The sequence below is a fragment of the Caretta caretta genome, chromosome 24 (genome assembly GCF_965140235.1).
Source record: "Caretta caretta isolate rCarCar2 chromosome 24, rCarCar1.hap1, whole genome shotgun sequence".
NCBI classification, from domain to species: Eukaryota; Metazoa; Chordata; order Testudines; family Cheloniidae; genus Caretta; species Caretta caretta.
The window spans coordinates 8710295-8733319 of NC_134229.1; the positions used below are offsets into that span (position 1 = coordinate 8710295).

Sequence of the window (23025 nt, forward strand, 5' to 3'; positions counted from 1 at the left end):
GACTTCAAGGAAAAGCTCTTCGCCCCAAGCACCAGGTCACTTTGTTTCTGCTTGGCCAGCAGGGGGCTGGCACTGAGGCAAGACAGGCTTGTCCTCCCTGCCATGAGACCACTCAGAGGCGCTCTGACAGTGGGTGTTGCCTTGCCACCAGCAGGCTTTGCTCCTTTTTCAGAAAAACATTTGAAAGCGAATTTAGGCAGCTGAGAAGCATCACTCTAGATGAGATAGAAGAAGAGCACTAGGCAACAGCGCAAAGGGTGTATGTACAGCTCCTAGCACAATGGGGACCTAGTCCATGGCCAGGGCTCCTCACTACAACAATACAGATAAATAACAGCTCTCTGCCACAAGGGGTAAGCTACTGTCTGTTGAGCAAATGCTTAAAGTCTCGGCAAATTAACCATCATTCCCTTAAACAAGTGATAGTCTCGGCCACTGCTGGGAAATAACTAATAGTGTTTCACAGCAGGGGGAGCAGAGAGACATGAGGTGTCCTCAGGGTGCTGGTTTAGGGAGACAAGCCTGTGCCAGGAAGCAGCTCTGCGATGAAGAAGAAATGTCAGCTTGTCCTTCCTGGAAACCAGGATGATGTTGGAGCTAACGCACTTGTGGCTTGAAATAATAAGACTCCCTGGCTCTGAGTATCTGCAGATCCCCCACTGCTTTCCAAAGAAGGTCAGTGTTGTTATCCTCATTTTACAGATGGGGAAACTGAGGCACGGGGAGGGGACGTGACTTGCCCAAGGTCACCCTGAGGCCAGTGGAATAGAACCCAGGTCTCCTGTGGGCCAGTGCTCTACTCCCTATGCTATCTCCTAGAAGCAAAAGGAGGCTTGTAAAAGCCCTGAGACTTATCCCCAGGACATTTAACAGGAGGCTGGCTCTGCTGAAAGGGAGAAAACCAATCACACCCTGTGCTGGCTCCCTGCACTGGGGTAAATCTCACCCATCCTGGGCCACTGCAGCTAAGGAGTTAAACGCCTCCTGCCGAGCTCCAACAGAGGTCAGCAGAGATTCACGCGGCTAGTTGATTTGTTACCCTTCCCCATTCCCGTGCTTTGCCTTCACCCTTCAGCCCCGCAGCTGGGGCATATTTCATACTGGAGGAAGGAAGTGCTGGGCTGGGACAGAGATGATCATAGAACAGGAAGGGACCTCGAGAGATCATCTAGTCCAATCCCCTGCACTCAAGGCAGGACTAAGCATTACCTAGACCATCCCTGACAGGCGTTTGTCCAACCTGCTCTTAAAAGTCTCCAATGATGGAGATTGCACAACCTCCCTAGGCAATTTATTCCAGTGCTTCGCCACTCTGACAGTTAGGAAGTTTTTCCTAATGTCCAACCTAAACCTCCCTTGCTGCAATTTAAGCCCATTGCTGCTTGTCCTAACCTCAGAGGTGAAGAAGAACAATTTTTCTCTCTCCTCCTTGTAACAACCTTTTACATACTTGAAAACTGTTCTCATGTCCCCTCTCAGTCATCTCTTCTCCACACTAAACAAACCCAGTTTTTTCAATCTTCCCTCATAGGCCATGTTTTCTAGACCTTTCATCATTTTTGTTGCTCTTCTCTAGACTTGCTCCAATTTGTCCACATCCTTCCTGAAATGTGGTACCCAGAACTGGACACAATACTCCAGTTGAGGCCCAATCAGTGTGGAGTAGAGGGGAAGAATTACTTCTTGTGTCTTGCTAACAACAGTCCTGCTAATACATCCCATTTTGCTTTTTTCCAATAGTGTTACACTGTTGACTCATATTTAGCTTGCGATCCACTATGGCCCCCAGATCCCTTTCCGCAGTACTCCTTCCGAGGCAATCATTTCCCATTTTGTATGTGTACAACTTATTGTTCCTTCCTAAATGGAGTACTTTGCATTTGTCCTTATTGAATTTCATCCTATTTACTTCAGAACATTTCTCCAGATCATTTTGAATTTTAATCTTATCCTCCAAAGCACTTGCAAGCCCTCCCAGTTTGGTATTGTCCACAAAGTTTATAAGTGTACTCTCTATGCCATTATCTAAATCATTGATGAAGATATTGAACAGAACCAGACCCAGAACTGATCCCTGCGGGACCCCACTCATTATGCCCTTCCAGCCAGACTGTGAACCATTGATAATTACTCTCTGGGAATGGTTTTCCCACGAGTTTTGCACCCAGCTTATAGTAGCTCCATCTAAGTTGCATTTCCCTAATTTGTGTATGAGAAGGTCATGTGAGACAGTATAAAAAATTTTACTAAAGTCAAGGTATACCACGTCTACAGCTTTCCCCCTATCCACAAGGCTTGTTACCCTGTCAAAGAAAGCTATCAGGTTGGTTTGACACCATTTGTTCTTGACAAATCCATGCTGACTGTTACTTATCACCTTATTATCTTCTAGATGTTTGCAAATTGATTGATCTGGGTTCAGTTCCCAGTTCCTCCCCTCCTTGTGTTTCATGGACTGCAGGCTGGGTGATAACATGAAGGGTATCCATGCTTGCAAGACTAACTCACTGTTTATTGCTAGAACTATTTACAGAGCTGTTGTAACTGCAGCCAGCATTCCAGCTATGAGCACACAGACTGACTTCCTGGTGCTTGCTCCACACTCTCTCCTCCTGCAACCTATGCTCCCCCCTCCAAGTTCCTGGCAGGTTGCTACCTTGTGTGTCCTTATGCCTGTCACTTTTTCTCCCTGGGCCTCCGTCCCACCATCCGCAGAATGGTGATGATGATGATCCTTTTGCTCAGCCTTGGCTGGTCAGAACATGAGCTCTTTGCAGGACGAGTGATTCTTTGTTTTGGGTTTGTGCAGGGCCGAGCACAATGGGGTCCTACCTGCTGTGGTAATAGGGGCTGTGCCTTGAACGACTGAGCTTCTCTGACAGAAAGACTGGAGAATATAAGATAAATAATGTGAAGCTCTTTGCCCACCTTATGCATGGACGCAGAGTAACCGAGATCAGGGCCCTGTTGGGCCAGGTGCTGCACTGAGGCAGAGTAAAAGATAGTTGCTTCTCTGATGATCTTACAGTCTAAATAGACAAAAGGTGAGAGAGAAAACAGAAGCACAGTGAAAGGAAGTGACTTACCCAAGCAGTGGCAGAGCCAGAGCCAGGATTAGAACTCAGATCCCCTGACTCCCAGTGTCCTACCCTCTCAACATTGCCTCTGGTGCTCAGCTGCTCCCTGAGAGAGCCTCAGATCTCACAGGATCAAGCCTGAAGGAATATACTTGTCCACATACACTTGCAAAGACAGAAAAAGGGTGGAGGTCAAAGGGCAGGTGTGAGAGTGACGGATGGAGACACTTGTGAGAAGCTAGCTGGTACCTCATTCCCTTCACTACGACCACGGCAACTAGGAAAAAAAATCTGCCCAATAAACAGCAACCCTCCTGGCATGAGATCTGCCTCCTGTCTTTGTACATTTTCTTTGCCATGCAGAGAAGCCAGAGTAGGGAAAGGAAATCGTCCGTGAATAGAACAGGGTTGACCAGCAGATCTATTTTAATGATGCTACCAGAACATACAGCTGTAAAGCGTGAAACATCACCAGCAACACATGGGTGCAATCTCTCTCTTTGCCTCCAGAGGACACTACACAACTGAGAATTATTAGCCATATTGCAAAGCCTTCAAAATAAAAATAAACACATTCCAGAGAATCTGGAGGATAAATCTAAGAATCATCCCCCCCCCGCAAAAAAAAAATCTCCTAAATTTCTATCCTGCTTCAGCAAGGAAAGAATGGGACGGGTCTCTCTCAGTTCAACTGGTTTGCTTTTTCCGCTAGTATTTTCTGTGTCTTCATTGGAAGCTCTGGATCCGTAAAATGTTCTGAAATGACAGAGAAAGGTGAAAAGAAATATTGGTCTAAGGCATCTTTTGTTTCATTCGGTGCCTACGTGCAATGGGGACAGGTAGACCCGATAGGTGGCTGGAGAGATGATAGACAGCTGGGGATGGATGGTGATAGACCCATAATGCACATCTCCATCTCATTCCATACATGTCCATTCTCGATAGATGGGTCTATATGGTAAATTTGCTGCCCAAAATATTATTAACACAATTTCAGGTTGACCTCCAATGCCTTGTACCCTCCCAGAACATCAAATGCACCTAGAGCTGAACCTCCGAAAGCCAGGAAATACAGAGTTAAGGGCCCAGATTCACAAAGGTAATTTAGGTGCCTAACAGTAACACCCATTGGAATCAATCAGTGAATCTGTCCCCGTAACACAACAAAGGCAGTTGTGGTGTATGCAGACGAATGACAGAACACAGAGCTGTGCGACACACCACGTTAAATACATCGTCACATGTACATCACGTTATCAGCCCAAGCTCTTCTCCAGCAGTTTTCAGAAGTGGATCTCAAAGTGCTTTACAAAGGAGGGCTGTATCATTATCCCCATCTGTAAAATGGGGAAACTGAGGTCCAGAGAGAGGAAGTGACTTGCCCAAGGTCACCCAGCTGGCCAGCGGTAGATGGGAATAGAACACAGGTCTGGTGAGCTCCAGTCCAGTGCCCTAGCCACTAGGCCACAGTGCCTAAATGCAAGTGTCAGTGTAAATGGCATGTTTGCTTACTCATTGCTCATGACCATTTATTATAGGGCAGCCCTGGCTGAGTCATACTGACAGTTCATCTCCAGGGGCTCTTGCCAGATTTGGGGGGACAGAGTTAAGGTTGTGGAGTGAGATTGGTGGCAAGGTGCCCACCAATCTTCCTCTTAGAGTCTAAACCTTCATTTAGAGACTCTAGCCAGCCCAAGATCCAGTTTCTAACCAGCTTCTTCGTTAGCAGCTTGAGGGAAACCTCAACGGGGGTGCCAGCGTATGCCAGACCCTGGCATCTAGATCCCCATCCCAGCGCAACAGAGGCAGACCTTTTGGAGAACAGTAAATCATTTGAGCCCATGAATGGGCTCATTCTAAACATCTGCAATGGCCACAGGCTGCACCTTCGGCAGCGAAGGACGACTAGAAACCCATGCAGTAGAAATAACAAGGCTGTAGTGGGGTGGCCACTGAATGAGCGCCCCCTGCAGGTCAGAGGTCACTCTGCAGTGCCCTGCTACCAGTTTCTCCCCTCTTCAGCGCACCTTAATAACTCACAGTCCACAGGTAACGAAAACACATTCCTCTCACGGGGATCTGTTTATTGACCCCTTACATACCGGCCCTTCAGGCCCCAACCCCAGTTCAGTCCTTCTCTCCCTGTAGGTCAGGAGTCCCCCGCAATAGGTCCTCGGCCGTTCTCCCAGTCAGAGTCTCTCCCAGGAGCCTTCTGGTCACTGCAGCCCCTCACTATCCAGCTCCCTCCGTCTCAGGGTCTTTGCAGGAGCGTTTCCACATGCTCTGCGGTGTCTCAGCCCTTGCCTGGGCTTCTCCTCTTCACTGCTGCCCTTTACAGGGTAATCCCCCTGCTCTCTCCCAGGAGCGGCTCATTCCGTAATCAGTTGCCTCGCCCCAGCTCTCCAGTGGCAAGCCGCCCCGTACAAAGGCAAGCCACGAAAAGCCAAAGAGCCAGTTGCAGCTATCAGTGCCTGCAGCGTGTCGATCCACTGACTGCAGTACGGGGCTCAGAAGCAGCGAATGTGCGCCCATACGCCAGGGCAGCACTGCTTTGAAGCGACTGTCTGGTTCTCCAAAATCTCACCTTTCATTAAAAAACCAAACCAAACCTTACGCCTTGAGCTGCTATGGTGCAAAGAAGTTAACGGAACCACTGCAGTGGGGTCTTCCTGAGTCTGCAGACATGGTCCCAGAATACTGGGCGTTCCAGTACTTCTGGAAATGGCACTGGCCTGCCCCCCGCTGGCATGTTCCTGCCCCCTCAGCCTGATCTCGCACAGCGTTTGCGTTCACGCCAGAGGGGGTGGAGCAGTGCGCTCTTAAAAATGGTGTCCCCTGGCCAATACTGCACAGAATCACTTCTGGTTTGGTCCTAGTGCTGTATGGGGGACAAGACACCCCAAAAGAGTACTGTCTGGTTCAAACCTGGAGAGGTGGCCTCCCTAGCCGAGAGCCTGGGACAGTCGCTCAGAGCGATGTGAACTGTGTCATTCAGATCCGCAACAGGTTAAGCCAGGTTCGCAGCCATGCTGACATCATGGTCAATATTGTGAATGATTTCACTCCTCTCACATAAGAGCAGAGATGGAGTAGGGCGCAGACTTACTTTGCCCAACTTATTCTTCCACGTGGGTGGCATTTGGGAGATGCCACCCTTTATATTTTCCCCGCCAGTCAAGAAGGAGCAGAGTCTGTGGGATCCCCAGGAGCACCAAGCAGCAAAATGATTGTATTTTGAATACACGTACTACCTACCGTGAGCCGTGTCTCGCTTTGGCAACTCACAGAGGTGGAGCTTATTTTGTGGGTGGGGCTTAGAATAGTCCCACCCTCCTTTTTCCCCCCTTCCAATTCAACCCTTGCTTCAGTGGGGTTGCTCTGGATTTACACTGGGGTAAGCTAGACAGAATCTGGCTCACTTTCTCTAAACCGTTGCCTCAATACTTCTGAAGATCATAATAATACTAACAAGTCTTGCTTTTCTTGTCTAACAGGATTAAAATAATGGTTTTACCTGCTGCAAACTCAGGGATATTCTCTGGTCTTCTCAGCATAACTTCTCTGGGGAAAAACGGGGAGAAATAGACTTTAAACCAAGTTTTACTGATTGGTCTTGTGGTGGCTTATTATGTTAGCCCTGTCTGAACACGCAGAAGATGAATTGGTAAATTACACTTTTATATTGGGAATCAATAAGCCAATTAGTTACTGAGGAAAAACATTTAATTTATGTTTGCCTTCAATTTTAGGGAATTTTATATTTATAAAACCCCACAACAATTTAGACTGGCACAAAGCTAAGGAATATTTATCACAATTAAATCTTCCTCACTGAATTACACAGCCCTGCATTGGGAATCGATAAGATAATTACTAACAAATGGGGGAGAAAACATACATTTCACCTGAAATAAAACCACAAAAATTTCATCATGGTTAAATACTATCCCGGGATAATGTCCCAAGCATTTTGTAACCTGAAATCCTATTGAAAGCAATTAGATATTGGCGTGATAGACTGGGGGATCTGCATTCACCTACGCTCCTGCCGTTCAGCTGGGTACCTCTACAGGGAAAGGCCCAGTTCTGGCCTCATGCCGGAGTAATTCTGTTGGCTTTGATGGAGTTACTCCTGATTTACAGCAGGGTACATGCGAAGACAACCGGTCACACAGTATCCATAATACACGAGGGTAAATCAACATAGCTGCAGTGAAGTCAGGAGCTATGCCAGCTTAAACCAGCTGAGGATCTGGCCCATGATTGGAGAGCTTCTCCGCTCCTCACTTAGGAATACCCATCCCCATGCCATTTGGTTCTTGGGGTGTCCACACTCCTGTATGCTACTTGGGATTTCCCTGCTAAGACCAGGGAGCTACAAGAATCTTGAATCACACATGCACGAAGCAGCAAGAGGGAAGTATTTAGGAGCACAGGGTACAAGTGAGGAACAGGATGCAATTAAGAAAAGAGGGGCAAAAACCCTTCAGGTGAAGTGTATTAAGCTATGGCATAGTCTGCCAAGGCCATGGTATTAGAAGCCCCATCACTTGGGATATTTGAAATTAAACTGGAGAAGATACATCCTGAAAAGAAAATGTCCTAGAGAAAATAATCAAGCATCAACAGGGAGTAGATGGGCCCTAACAGGATTTTTCCATCTCTAACGTCTGGGTAGAAGCTTTCAGACCCAATTTTCAGGGCAGCTGAGCACCCTCAACTGCAGCTGAAATCAATGTGAGCCGCAAGTGCTCAGTGCCTTTGCAAGCTATCTCCCTAATGACCCTCCTTCCCTTTAGTCCAGGTGAGACCAGGGGGTTCTACCCTAACCTACGCTCACGCCCCTGCCAAGAGGTAGCAGATAGTGGGGTCCTGCAGTGCTGCTTTTCCAGAGGAGGAGAAATCAGTGACACAGAGTGTGTGTGTAGTCTTAGTGCAATTTGTTTTATTTACACTTTATACACCAGGCCTGGAACAAAGAAGGTCACCAAGAGCATGCAGGCAATGCCGCCTGTCAGGAAATTTCAACCACGGTACCAAGGCCTGGTTCCCTGGGATTAAGGCAGAAAGCAAATGCCCCAGCTGCTTGCAAGAGCTCCACCAAAGAGCATTGAACATTATAAAACTAACAACGCAGCTTTTCTTCAGAGACTGAACATTGCTCACCAGCACAGACAAAGAACTTGTAAGACTAGGTGTAGCGGCACCATCTGGTGGCCCCCATCCTCACAATGTCATTCTCAACCCTCCTTTTCCTTCTCCCATGCAGTGATATTTCCTCTTACAAACTGTCCTCCACATATACGCACTAAGGCCTAGCTTCTGGTTAATCAGTTTCCTCCTCCCCCAGACGGCACTCTACACCTCTTGTATGCCAGTAGAACCCCTGGAAATACCTCCAGTATCCGAGAAGGGGGCCTGCGCTAGCTCTTGCCAATTCCTGCTGGGAATGGATGAGTTTAAAGCTGTTAACAGCTTCCACATATGGTTCTGATTCTCCCTGATAAAATCCTGCTGGGTCAGCTGCATGGAATAGGGGTCAGAATAGGTGCCTAGGGGTTACAGTGCACTTGCTAACTGCAAGCTGTTCCCTGCTGGGAAGTGGGGGGAGATATTCACTGGATCATCTCATCTCTGGCTAATTGGTCACGTCAGGGTCTGGCACTCAGTGAGCTGGTCCTTTAAAGGGAGCTCAAGCCCAGCTTACACCTCTGCTTCACTCCCTCCCAGACCATGGGACTTGTAGTCTACGGAGCATGTGACTGAGAGTGAGCAAGGCCTGCTGGGAAGGCGGAAACAGCATGTAAAGGGAGAAAGCGCTGAAAAGAGTTATGGGCTAGAGGGGGGAGCCTGCTAGGGCTGGGTCTGGTCTGGTCTGGTAGGCCACGCCACGCGGTCAGCGGGGCAATCCTGAGTTGAGGGCAGACTGTTTGAGCAGTCTTGGGGCTAAATCCTGGAGCGTGGGCCCCTTGGGGGTGTAGAAAGCCCTATGCTGAGGGTGCTATGCCCAGGGATGGGAGAGGATGACCATATGGACTGTGTTCCTCCTCTGAGCAAGAGGGAGCTACAGCACTGGGAGGAGAAAGACTCATCCAGGGCAAAGGAACTGTGAAAACTTCTGTGACCAAAGCGGAGGCCTGAGCCCAGGGAGGGCAAAAGGAACTGAAAGCCTGTGAGCAGGGGAGAGGGCTGCTTTCTGTCTCTCCTGGAAGGAGAGGACTTTTGCCTTGGCCAGAGGACTCAATCAGACTGGGGAAGACCATCTCCTGAGGAGGGGAAACTGAGGCATGGTGAGGCAACTGAACCAATAGCTGCATGTCTGGTGTTGGAGGTAAATTTTCAAGACTCCAATTCGTACCAAGTGTCTGTGGTGTTGGGAAGATGAAATTACCTCAGAAATCCTGATAGCAGCAGCTCAACTTCTTTGTGAGACCTCAGGTACTTTTCATTGGCAATGCGAGTGTTAATCTGGGAGCAGAAGCACAACAGCAAAGGTATGTTTAAGGGCTGCAGCATTGAACTGGCAGTAACCCTGTTTCGTTAGTCCAACAGTGCTTTCCTGAATCAGCAGTGGTACATAGCATTTACGTAGCCCTCTGCCTCTCCAAAGTGCTATGCAGATGCTAGGCAATCCTCACAATTCCCACCGTGAGGGATGATCCTGTACATCAATATTGTGTATGCCCATTACATTGATGGAGAAACTGAGGCACAGAAAGGTTCCCCTCTTCCACTAGACATGAGTGGTAGAGCCAGGAATAGAAGCCAGGAATCCTGATAGACATTCTGAGGGTGATCGAGAGGTCCAGAACGGGGGAGTTCGAGCAGCTCAGGAGCAGAACTGGGCATAAAACCCAGCTTTCCTGATTTTGCAGTCTATGCTCTAATAAACGTATTAGATTTTATTCACTGACATCCTTCTAGATCTAAGGTTTAATCTAAATCAGGCCCTGGGGAAGCTGAATGAGTAATTATCACCTTGATGAGAATATTCTCCGTAAATTGGAGGAATGACTGAAACTGATCAAACATCTTTTGAAATCCTAAATACGTTGATTGTGGAGATGGCAAAACGGAGAAGCTACAGTTTATGTGCCAAGGAGAAATGTTCACTGACTGGGTAGGGTCAAAGCACTTCAACAGGATTTTCTGGTTGTTTATCAGTAAATTGGATTGCCAGCCCTCTGGCTCATAGCTTTAAATCCAGGAATCTGTGATCTATCCTTGAGACCATTCCAGCTCAACGTAACTAGAGCTGTACAGATAATAGGGGTTTTCACTTGGCTGGCAACTCCAAAAAAATGAGAAAACGTTTATTTTGGGTCAAACTGAAAATGAGCTTTTTTTCAAAACTTTTAGCATTTCAAAGAGAAAAATATTTTGAGTGCAATGAAATGTTTCTTTCAAGTCTAAATGAAACATTTTGATTTTATTTTTTTGAGCATTCTAAAACACTTTTGATTATTAAGAGAATTAAAGGAAACTTGGGGGGGGGGGTTGTTTTGAACTAAAAAATAATAATCAAACCATTTTGATTATTTTTGGACACTTTTTAAGGGTTTTTTTGTTTTTGTGTTTGACTAAAACAATTCAGCAAACCCGACAGCAATTCACAACACATTTCAGTGTTGCTGAATCTGCATTTTTTTGGCCAAAAAAAAGTTTCTTGGGAAACCTAGATGCTGGGACTGGACATCAAGGGCTGGGTCGCTCGATAATTACCCTGTTCGCTTTATTCCCTTTGAAGCATCTTGCACTGGCCACGTACAACTGGTCGGACCCAGTCTGGCCGATCTTATTTAGAGCAGGGTGAAAAGTGTCACTTTTGGGTGACAATTCCAGGAGTGAAACCAGGACTCGATCAGACTCTGTGTCTCGCTCCCCCTGCCTTGCCCAGGACCCCAATGTCTTGCCAATAGCCCGAATACAATCAAGACAGCCCCTAAAACAGCTTAAACAAAATGGTCAGGTAAAAAATCCAGTCTTCCCCCGGGAGTGACCGGGACCATCAGCACTGCCCCACCCTGCCCCCTTAGTGGGGGGGACACACATAGGGGTGTCGAACTAACCCTTAACATCCCCAGTTAAGGGGTCCTGGGGCTGCCTCGGGCCTGCACCTTAAGTTTTTGGGAGGGAAGAAGAGGAGGGGGAGGAATGGCTCCCAGACTGAAAAAGGTTTTTGGGTGGGGAGCAGCCCTCCTTTTGGGGGAGGGGGGAACCTTTCTCCACCCATTCCTGTTTTAGGGTGGGATTGCCCCATTATCTGGGGGGAGGTGTTTCTCTTGGACCCAGCCCCCCCCTCCACACATGCACTTTAAGGGGGTGCCGCAGTTCCCCACCCTCACCCCCCCCCAACACACCTTGAACTCCATGAGCTGTGCCTGCTGCTCTGGGCTCAGGGCCCCCAGATCCAGCCCCTCCAAGCCGGAAGCCACATCAGCCATTTTGTTAGTTCAGGCAAGCGGCTGGGGTTGCTATGGGGACAGCTTCAGGCTCCAGCAGGCCCAGCCTTGTTCTGAATCCCGATCTCCCCCCCTCCGGCCCCGAGGCCTGGGGTGGGGCTGCAGGCTGGGGCCCCCCCTTCCCCAGCAGCAGGGGAGGAATTCGCTGGCCTCACCTCAGAACTGAGGGCAAACCCCCGCTCCCCAAAATCCTGCCCAGATAGAGGGGAGAACCCCCCAACCCAGCACGGATGCCACCCACCCCAATGATCATGGGACTGAAACTGGCACTTGGCCCGTGAAATTAGCCCACCTGTCCATGCACAGTCTCTGGCCAGTTACGCCCTCAGGTTCTCATGCGCTAGCCCCCGGCTGCAATGTTTGGGCTGCAAACCATTGTGAGGATATCGCTGTGGCCAACGGTCATGATATTTAGTGTGGGTCTTGTTGTGTTTTTAAAACCCCAGCTCTTGGAGTCATGGGAATGCCCAAGAGTCTCCCCTTCCGCTTAAAGAAAAAGTACATTTTTCGCCCGCAAGGTTGCAGAGAAAAAGTAAAAAAAACAAACACACCAAAAAACGTAACCCAAATGCCCTCTAAAGTCTCAGAAACCAGGACTCAAATAAACAACTCTAGAACTCGTTCATTTCTTTAAAATCTCATGAATTTTAAGACAATCTCATTGGTTCTTTTTTTTTTTTTTAGGAGCGTTCATGGGTTTTTTTGGATTAATCAGGCCAGTAGCACCGAGATCTATTTTTTTTTTTTCAAATATCAATTTCCATCAGAACTTAAAAACAAATCATTCTAACCATGGAAATTTTTTGGTTGGCTCTGAGATTGGCTTGAATTACAAAACCCGAATTTAGCGCTGACTCGGACCTTTCCAGTAGGAACAACCCCAGGCACCCAATAATCGTGAGATTTAAAAAATAAAATTTGGGGGAGGGCACTTTTATTTTTCTTTCTGATTTATATTTTTCAGTGTAGAGGTCATGTTTTCAAGCTTTTCTCAGCAAGCAGGAGAGCTATGAATTAGTTGTTTTAATGAAATAAGGCTGCCTTTTTAAACGCTGTGTGTCTGGTTTCTCGAAGCGCAGATGGTAGGCGGAGTGAAAACTAAGCCTAAATCAGAGATGGCTAAGCCAAGCTTATCTCCAGGTGAAGGATTTTGTCTAATTTGGCTCTGCTCTATCTCATTATTCCTTGTGAAAGGAATGGGTGGGGAAAGCATTGGTCTCCCACGTGATCTAAATAAGCAGACACAGAACAGACTGTGTGTAACTTCTTAATCTTCTAGATGTTAATTTAAACACACAGAGGTTGAAAAATATTAGGGGCCAGTTCTGACGTACTCTCCAGCTCTCCTCTGATGCTCTGGTGGCATATAGGAGTCATAAATAAACTGCAAAGGATCAGGGAAGAGCTGGATACGCAGCCGTATACTGTCCCCAAATCTCAGCGTAGAGGATGTGGGGGGCATCGGGCGTGGGTAGGGATTGGGAGGAGAAAGGAGTTTAGCATTGCCAGCTCTCATGATTTTACTGCAAGTCTGGCGATATTTGGTGATAAAGATAAACTCTTAGGGCCATGTGATTAAATGAGAATCTCTGCTCCCTTCTCCCCCCAAAGTAGGGTGGGTGCAGAGAAAAGCTTGCAAACATGACCCCAAAGGCTCAGAACGCAAAGGAAAAGAGCCTAAATATATTATTTAAGACCTCGTGATTTTTTTTTAAGCCAATCTCGTGGTTTTTAGGGGCCAGACTTGTGATTTTTTTGGACATGTGGGGCTGGCAGTATGGTAGCTGTAGCCCTTGGTGTGCCTATGGAGAGGCTAGGCAGCTCTGAAGAGGCCTTTGTAAATCTAGAGCAGCCCCAAGAACACTCCAGTTTACAGTGATGGTGGCTCGGCATACACTCGGCACTAAGGTGGTATAAAGCCGTGCTTGTCTGTTTTCCCCCGGGCTGCGTCTCCAGCACAGAACGTCCCTGAAGCTTTAAAGCAAACCAGGTTGGATTCCTTTAAAGACTGGCTATAACCAGCAAAACAGTTCTGCAAGAAACCACATTGTGAGTGTCCTGCTTTAATCATCCGGGTAAATTCCATATAGATTTTTGCCTTCTTAACATGCAGAGACCCAGACAGTCCCTCCATAGGCTCCAGAAAACCTTTGGGGTCCTTTTGCCTCTTGCATCACAGGCATTGATGAAGATCCTGCAGTTAGGATGTAGAATTGACAATTTTGATGAGTTGTAAAGCTGGGAGACTTAACCTGAAGAGCCATATGGTGCTATTACAAACAAAAGGAAGGTACCATTCTTACTTAACACTTCTAAATATAATAATAGCTTTTGGAACATCTAGCTTATACTTCAGAATCTTAAAGCACTTTGCAAACATTAATTAACCCTTAGTCTACAGATGGGGAAACTGAGGCAGAGAGAGCTTGTGCACACGCATCTATTTTTATCTATCTGCTGTCTCTTGTCTTACACAAAGACAAGTGGGGCAAAGGCCACCTTCTCAGTGGTGTGTACAGTGCCTGGAACAATGGGGTGCTGATCCCTGATTAGGGCCTCTAGTGTTACTGTAATACAAAGAGCAACAATTAAGTGACTTGCCCAAGGTCATGCAGTGGCAGAGTCAGGAAACAAGCCCAGGAGTCCCGAATCCCAGTCCCCTGCTTTAACCACTAGACTCCACTTCCAATTATCATTTCCATTGAAAAGGATGTGGTCACATAAGCATAAAAACTGGCCCTGTCTCAAACATTGTTGCAGGATTTGGGGCTTACTGTAAATTTCACCTAATAAGCCAGCCATGCATCTGCCCTATGACTGAATGAGCATTAGCCTTACCACAGGGCCCTCTGTGGAGCTGTGTAGCATCGTGAACTCCAGAACCATGGGCGCTGCTGATTATATTTAAAAAACCAGGCAACCAGCAGTCTATTTCTGCCTCCGACACTTACCGATTCCTGCCTTCCTGCAGATTATGCTGCAAAGAGCTAAGGGAAAAGAGAAGGCATCTGCTCCCAAAGCCTGCTGCTTTTCTTGGCAAGGAGTTCCCATGCCCTGGCAGGAAGGAAAAAGAAATCGATCTCCGTCTATGGCTGGGCCTGTCTCTGCTCTTGAGGATGCGGGGGAGGAAGGGCTGATGGTTCTGATAGTGATGAGTTTGTGGGGTCATGGTAAAGTTCCCAGTGACAAATGTCTGGGGGGTGGTGGTAATTTGCCTAGCTTGTGTCTTGTGGATGCACACCAATAGGCCCTGGTTCTCAGCTCCCACTGGGGTAAATCAGGAGTAGCTCCATTGATGCCAATGTATTATTATTAATCACATTTATTAGGGTGATGCCAAATGAGCGTGGGACCCCAGTGTGGAAGGTGCTGTACAGACAGAGCAGTACACAGTTCCTGCCCCTATTTACAACCTACCTCGACCAGCCAGCACGGGGTGGGGGGGTGGAACACACCAGCTGAGCAACCAGTGCACTGGTGGCAGGTGGCATGTTCGTACCATGATCTTTCGACTGTGGGTGGGTTTAGTTCAGAGGGGATCAGCTCCCTGGGCTGAAAAGGGAAGAGAATGGGGGGCCAGGGCAGAGGAGACGAGGGTAAGAAAAGCCGGTGTGGCGTGACGGAGGATGAATGTAGTTGCACCAGTTTAAAATGGGTCCGGAGCCCAGCCAGCGAGGGCCCAATCCATTGTTGCACTTGGGTTTCTTACGCCATTCAAGGTGCGTGGATGACACTGGCATTCTGGGTGGGCTGGATCCTCACTCTGCAATGGAGTAAATGGCACCGATATCTCCTTGGCCCACGTCCACCCAGCCCTAAAGCTAGGCACTTTGCTCTGCGTCTGTCCGTAAGGAGCTAAAGCAGATAACACTAAACCGAGATTACAGCCACTGGCCGCCCTGTTGGCAAACTGATCGACATGGGACAGTTTGTGCTGACTCTGCCCATCTTTGAGCTACCTCAGGCTCAGAACCTTCTGCTGGGACGGGATTTTGAAAAGCCCATTGTTCAGCTCCAACTGGTTTGCTTAAAGATTTAATGTGCACATCTGAGTATTAAAGATCCCCATAAAGGGATTTTTATATAGATAGATTAAAATGTAACTGCATGTCAGGGCTCGTAATTTACCGGGGGCGACTTGTTGGGAGAGGAAATATTTTATTGGCTGTCAGGGAAGTTAGGACTGGTCTGACACCAGTAGGACAAAGGGACAGGTTTACACTGGGACTTAAGAGCTGCCAGAGCTGAGCCCAACCAGAAGATCACAGGATGAACTTTGCTTTGGGTTTAGTTTTATGCGGGGGGGTTGGAGACTTGCTCTGAGTTTTGGCTTCAGACCCCTATGTTTAGAGCGAGACATCACTGAGTCTAGATGAGTGTCAGGCTGACACCTGTAGAATCAAGGTGCAAGATTTGCATTCAGATTTCCAGTCCCAGTGTCTTCTCTGCTGAGTATCTGGGTATCGGTGGAGCCGGGTTTTTGGTTCAGCCCACTACAGGGCCATTGCAAAAGAGAGAGATCTGGTTGGACTGTTAACACAGGGCAGCTGGGACGGAAGGGTTTGGCTTGGATCAAAAGCAGGAGAAAAGAAACTTGATTTGGTTTCTCCCCCAGGCTTGCTCAGCTCTGCAAACCTGGCCCAGGTTTGGGGGTCTGTAGTGAAGGACAAACCCAGGTGAGGCTTGCCTGGGTTTCCCAGTTCTGTTATGAAAGATCTGTATGTCTCTAAATGAAGAGACCAAGCAGTCTGTCTAATCTACTGCCCCTTATGTGTATGGGTAGAGGGGATGGATGGACCAGTGGTTAGAACACTGGCTGAGACCTGGGTTCAGATACGCTAGTAACCGGGGATCAGGTAAGTACCTTAGATAGATTCGTCAGCTGAGAGAGAGAGAGCCCTATCCCCTGCTACCCTGGTCTATGCACCATGGAGATGAGCAGGTCAGCTCGTCCCCTGCACTAGGATCTGCCATCCCTCTGATCCCAGCTGGTGTCATTGTGATGATGTCACAGCCTGGTGCAATGTCATCACACCCTAGACAGACGTGTGAGAATCGAGGCTGCTTTAACCACTAAACCACACTCCCGCCAACACGTGGAACTAGAACCCTGGAGTCTAGATTTGCTTTAATCACACTCCCTTCTACTGGTGGGATTAGACCGCAGGAGTCCTGATTCCTACTGCCTGGCTCTAACCACTAAACCACACTCCCCGCTGGAGCTGGGACTAGACCCCAGGAGTCCTGCTGCCCAGCCCCTGCTCTAAACCCAGAACAAAACTCCTTCTTACTATATGGAGCGTAACCAGGGTGAAAATGGGTTGATCCTAAACTGTTTGAGGAGCACAGTCTGTACTGGTACTGCACTGGTGCCTACAGCAGAGATTCATAGGGGGGGGATGCATGGGGCGGGGGGGTTGTTTTTCATATCAAATGAAGAAAATCTGGTTAAAGAGTCCCTGACCCATGAGATGACAGCTGGGTCCCTCCATGGCTCTCAGCCCTCCTGGTCCAATCGGATCCCACAGCTCAGCCAGCCCACTTTATAAATAGCTTTCTGCACCACGTGTCTCTTCAAAATGTCAGAGTGGGGAGAATGACAAAAGGTACTTCAGGCAAAATCAGGGACACAGAAAGGTTAAGGCTCAAGCATTTCACGGGGAAAACGTGGAGTTCTCCGTGAGATCCAGCAGCCTGTCTGCAAGGGACTGTTGGGTGAACAGCTGACAGGTCTGCATTTATAAAGGGGAGGGGGGGTTGCACAAAGAGCGGGGGGTCATCCTGAATGTGGCATGGGAGGATCTGTGGTGTTGTGGGTTTAGCATAGGGCTGGGAGCCAGGACTCCTGGGTCCTCTTCTGGGCTGCAGAAAGGAGCATGGGCTAGTTCAGGAGAAGTGGGTTCCACTCTTGGCACTGGGATCATGAGAGTGGTCTAGTGGTAAGAGCAGTTAACTGTGAGAGAGGACTTGGGGATTTGATTCTGGCAGTGAGAAGGAGTGTGATCCAGTAGTTACAGCAGGATTTTGTGTCCCTGCGGAGTGACAGGATTCCTGAGTTCTTTTCCCATCTCTGCCACAGATGTGTTATGTGACTGCAGTCAAGTCACTTGTGTTTGTGTCTCAGTGTCCCATCTGTAAAGTGGGGTTAATGATACTTTAAGATCCAGGAACAAAAGGGACTATTTACATGCTGTGGTATTAAGTTGAGGGCCTGATCCAGACCATAAGTTTTTATCATCCAGCTAAACTGCCCCAGACCTGCAGGCCCCTGCTCTCTGATTACAATGTAACAAATTCATGACTATTCAGGAGCGTCACCGCTATTGCTGTGCTGCACAGCATGGCTCAACAACAAGGACAGAACTCAAATCTTCCTTCTTCAAAAGCCCTTTGACTTAATGGAGAATCTCTATGAGCTGTTAACAGTAGAGGACCTACGACACATAGTTGTGTAGCTCTGATTCCATCCAGTAGAGGGCAGAGGTACACAAAAGAGAACATGCTTCCAAGAAAGTTTTTCCAACATCTTGTGCTGGCTGCATTAGATCCAGGGCCCGGTCTCTGTACATCCCCGCAACCTTCAACGGATTGCTGTCTTAATTGCTCAACAGCTGTTTTCCTGGCTTCTCCCGGGGGCGGCAGTTGCTTTGGATGGGCACCGAACTGCACGATAGCCCTTCACCTCCCAAGAGACTTGCTTCCTATTTGCATTGCCGGGTAAATGCTATTTCCCCTTTCTGCTGGACTGTGGGAGTTGGTAGCACTGAGTGCTCTGGCGCTACAAGCCGGGATGTAGGCTAGCAAAACCGAGGCACCTTCTGACATGGCAGATGCTTCTCTTGTTAATTGTAGAAGGATGTTTTTAACTTGGTAACAAAATGTGCTTGGTTATTTCCCAACCCCTGCTTGGCTCTGGTGAATGGGGGGGTTCCACACTTGGTCTCACTCCCCTCCTAGAGCAGGGGATGGAACCCAGGAATCCTGGCTCCCAGTGCCCCTGCTCTAATCTCTAGTCCCCACTCCCAAACATGAGCTTTACCCTTTTTGTACAGAGCTCCACTGTGTCAGGGGACACTATCAACCATGGTCTTCGCCCCAGAGCTTTAGACCCTGAGATACACTGGGCCCCAGCCACAGAGCGCTTTGCGGAGAAGACCCGAGACCTTGAACTGGGTTTGCTATTCTGTGGGAAGCCAGCGTAGAGAGCGGTGCTGTGGTGCTGAGGAGACCCACTGGCATGTTTGGAACTAGCTGGAGTTCCCCAAGCGCAGAGGGCTTCATCCCCAGGTCTGTTGCACTGTTGTGGTCCAGCCGAAAGGTGACGTCGGCCTGAATAACTTGGGATGGAGTCTCCTCACGGAGCGTAGATGTTAGGAAGGGCATGGAAAGTGCTATGTGAGAGCTCAGCAAGGAATCCAAGAGCGTTCCTAGAGTGAGTTGACCCACTGGGCATGAACCTTCAACCAAAGGAGACTGCGCCATGGCTGCAAACCTTTCAAAATACTTCCACCAGCATCACCTCTGTCTTGCTCGTGCTCAGTTTCAGCCAGATGCTCTGTATCCATGAGCTGATCTCCTCCAAGCACTGGGCCATCTCAGTGGTAGCATGTGGAGAAGGCTAGGTAGGGCTATGCGTCATCTGCATGTTGCTGGCACACGGGTCCATGTCGTCTGACCAGTTCACCCAGTGGCGGCATTTAGAATAGGACTGGGGAGAGAACTGGTCCTTGTGGAGCTCCATAGGGGAGGGGACTAGTGGTGTAGCTGCAGCACCCCATCACTATTCTCTGGGTGTGTCCCTCCAGGAAGGACTCAAACCGTTTCAGCTCTTGACCCTGGACCCTGCCACCTCTCTCGGAGAAGACAGCACTATCTCAGTGCTGACCGTGTCAAATGCATTGTTAAACAGCTGGTGTAAGAATCCAGAGGCCCAGAACCCAGCTGTGCAGGGCTGGTGCTTCCGTGCCACCATCTGGCAGAGCGGTGATCCGTGTGTGGTAAATCCTGAGGGACTAAGCACCACAGGAAGTTTCGCCCACAAACACTTGCTTGGCAGCACACGCCCTGGGACCTCTGATTGGTCCAGGCCCACTATTTAAGCATGGAAGAAGTTCTAGGAAGCTGTTGCTGCAACAAACCCTGCTCTGGACTCTGGCTCTGTTTCCAGGCTTCACCCCTGACTCCAGCTCTGACCCCGGCTTGACTCCTGATTCCAGACTCTTGGTCTCCAACTCTGGCTTTGCCCCCGGCTCCAACTCCTGTACCAACCACTATGCCCTATTCCTGCTCAGACTGCTGGGCCTACCCGCTAGGTCAGACTGCCCATGTCCTGGTTGTGACAACTGTTTCCTTTTGCTCCTCGGAAGTGGGTGCCCTTCCCAAATGAGGGAAAAATTCCTCTTGAGGTAATTGTGTGCAAAAAGATCACGTTGGTACAGCCCATTGGCATCTGTGGGGATGGAAGATGCTGCCTCATTGGGAGGTGGTGCTGCATCAGTTGAAGATGCTGTCGGCAATGAATAAAGCCTTTGGGTCTTTCAAGGAAAACACCCAGAACTTTGAGTCGAAAGAACCAACCCATTGAGTGGGTTCTGCTGCTGTTTTAGACCCTTTCGCTCATTCCACCAATGCCACCGAAAGGGAATTTTTCTTTAAAGTGAAAACTATTTTTTTTCCTCCCAAGGTCTGTCTGACGAGGTTCTAATTAAAAGAAAGAAAGATGTAAAACAAGAATGCCCAAAATAGCTCCCTGGAAAGGTCAGGTGCTCAGCTAGTCAATACTTTTACCAAGATTACATGCCGGCTGAGATCTTGTGTGACAACGACCTTCAGCAGCCAGGAAACAATAGCAGAGGGGACGTATGAACAGCTGGGGAGCAATTCCCACCCCCACGCATTTTTCAAAAAGAAACTGCTAGAGAAGTGAGGGACAATGGTGCACCTGGAACGTGAGAGCAGCCCAGCTCTGGGTCGTGGTTGTTGTCGGTGGAAATCCACAGGGGCTCTGCTAAGGTCAATGAGAGAATCAGTGTGGTGGTGTGGCTGGACGGAAGCTGGCTCTCTGGGGTTCCCTTTAAACAACTGCAGGAGCCAATGTGCCCCCTCCCCAAACCCTACGATGCACCCCTGTTGCTATGACCCCCAATAGTGCTTTGCAGGGACGTAGAACAGATCTGCCCCAGCCATGCCCCCACCTGCCCACCCCAGCACGCCCCCTGTGCCAGGGGCTCTAATAGTGGCAGTGCAGCTGGTGGAGATGGCTCTGTGCTAGGGGCAGGGCCCCCCTGTGCTAGGGGCCCCCCCAATGGCCCCTTTGTGCCACCCTAGCTGACATAAAGCAGCTCTGGGGCAAAGCTGAGGACAGTTTTCCCCTGGAGTGACTCAGATCTGAGCCTGCCAGGAAGAACGGGAAGCCGCTGTAAAATCAGGAGTAACGGACTTTGATGGGGTTGCTCCCCGCTTGGGCCAGAGCAGCTGCAGAATCTGGCCCAGGGCCACTTTCCCAAACCTGATAATTCCAGAGGCGCATGCACCGGTGGTGGGCAACTCTCATGAGTATCCCCAGTGCGCTCGGGGGGGAGATCTCTGCCCGCTGCCGTAACCAGCGGGAGGCTGGGTAAAAGTATGATCATTATCTCCTGAGGAGCAGCTCCCGCCCAGAAGGGCTGGCGGGAGATGAGGGTGAGTCTAATGCAATTGCACCTGGTCTGTGAAAGAGAGGATCAGCCGACAATTTACGCCAACGCAGAGCGCTGACAACTTCAGCACTCACTTGCAGTCGTCTGGCTGAGCTGCGGGGCTAAGGGGTGCCTCGTGGGTCCCCTGGGTGCGACGGCTTCTCAGCAACATCCCACGTTATTTCCCTTGCAGCGTGGTGTGATCCTGCGAAGTCTTGGCCTCTCCCCGAGGGCCGCAAGCTGGCGGGCCTGGGCTGCCAGAGTGGGGGTGAGTGCAGGCAAGCCCAGAACTGGATCCCCTGGCCAGCGGGGCAGGGAGCGGGTGGTGCTGCCCAGAGCTGCCAGCCTGGTGGAGAGGCGCAGGCCGCAGGGCGAGCCAGCAGGCCATCCCCTGGGTCCCCCATGCCCATGGATACAGTGGCCGCACACCCGCTCTCCTCCTACTAAGTGATCAGGGGGTGTATGGTGAGGAGAGCTCAGAAACTCCTCCCTGTGCAGCCCGGCCGGGCTCCGGGGCCAGGAGCTGGTCCCTGTGCCCCGCGCCCCATGCTGCTGTTCTCAAACTCGAAGAAAGGGCGCCAAAGTACAAGTCCGCCCAGGGCACCACTTTCCCTAACCCCCTCGTTCTCCCCACTCTAACCACTAGATGACACTTCTTCCAGAGCTGGGAATGGAACCCCAAACTCCTGACCCCCTGCTTTCTCCCAGACACGCTAACCACTAGATCACACTCCCTTTCCAGAGCAGAGAATAAAACCCAGTAGTTCTGACCCCCCGCTTCCTCCCCACCACCATCTGCTGTAACCACTAGATCACACTCCCTTCCCAGAGCAGGGACTAGAATTCAGGTGTCTTTGCTCTAACCACTGAGAGCTACTACCTCTCTGGGCTCAAGAGAACACAGGGAGATGGTCCCTTGCTAAGCACTTAAAGCACTGAAGTGCGGAGGCCCAGTATCCCAGAGCCTGGCTCAGCCAGGTGCTTTCTACTCCTCCCACAATAGCATGGGGCGGGGGGGGGAAGGAGGGGTATTCAGCTAGTGACTGGAGGCAGATGGTTCTCAGCTGCGCTCTAGCAAGGTTGTGGTCGGTGCCGGCAGAGAGATGGGAGCAGGGTTTGGGGCAGATGTCACCCTGCGCCATTGCTACCAATCAGCTGCCTTTCAATCCAGAAGGGAAGGGGGTCCGATTTCAGCCTGGGTCCCTGTCCAATGTAGCAGCACTCGTGTCCAGGAGGAGAGACGCAAGCCCACAGGTCTGCGCTCCAGATGCGGTGGCAGAGGGAAGGATCTTGGAGCATTGAGATTTAAGGTTTAAAGCTCGACCGTTCTAAGTGCTGTAAAAGCCACACGGTTACTGGCATAGCTTTGAAATCTGGAGTAGCTCATGGGGCTGCGGAGTAGGGTTAGCAGGCCAAATTTGGGGTCATTTCACCAAGGCATTCCTGAGTTACAGCCCCCCCCCCAAAAAAAACCCCAGTTTCCTTAAGGTTCATCCTACCTAGCGCTTTTTATCCATTGAGCTCAAATCGTTTTACAAAGTAGATGAGGAAACTGAGGCACATGGCAGGGATTTGCCCAAGGTCTCCTGAGTCCCAGTGCAGTCCCACTAGGCCACAAGCCCTGCCAATGAATCCCTGCCCAGGCCTGTCTGAGACCAAGAGCAAAGGCTGTGGGGAGAGGAGGGCTGGGGGGAAGTGGCAAAGGAGGATTAAGCAGTCTCCCTTCCCAGGGGGAGTATGGAGAGGGAGGCTGTGGCCCCAGTGTGATCACAAAGCAGGACAGGGTCATGTGAGCTGGGCTTACAGGAG

The 23025-nt window shown here is 49.6% G+C and overlaps 1 protein-coding gene across 1 annotated transcript; it reads right to left on the reverse strand.

Annotated features, from left to right (window-relative positions):
- Positions 1–3485: 3485 nt before the first annotated feature.
- RIIAD1 (regulatory subunit of type II PKA R-subunit domain containing 1) lies at positions 3486–11586 on the reverse strand. Its single transcript, XM_048828684.2, has 4 exons — positions 11438–11586; positions 9469–9545; positions 6592–6638; positions 3486–3833 (listed from the first exon to the last, which is right to left on the reverse strand). The coding sequence occupies exons 1-4, from the start codon at positions 11519–11521 to the stop codon at positions 3760–3762; spliced, it is 282 nt and encodes a 93-aa protein (XP_048684641.1). The 5' UTR covers positions 11522–11586; the 3' UTR covers positions 3486–3759.
- Positions 11587–23025: the final 11439 nt, after the last annotated feature.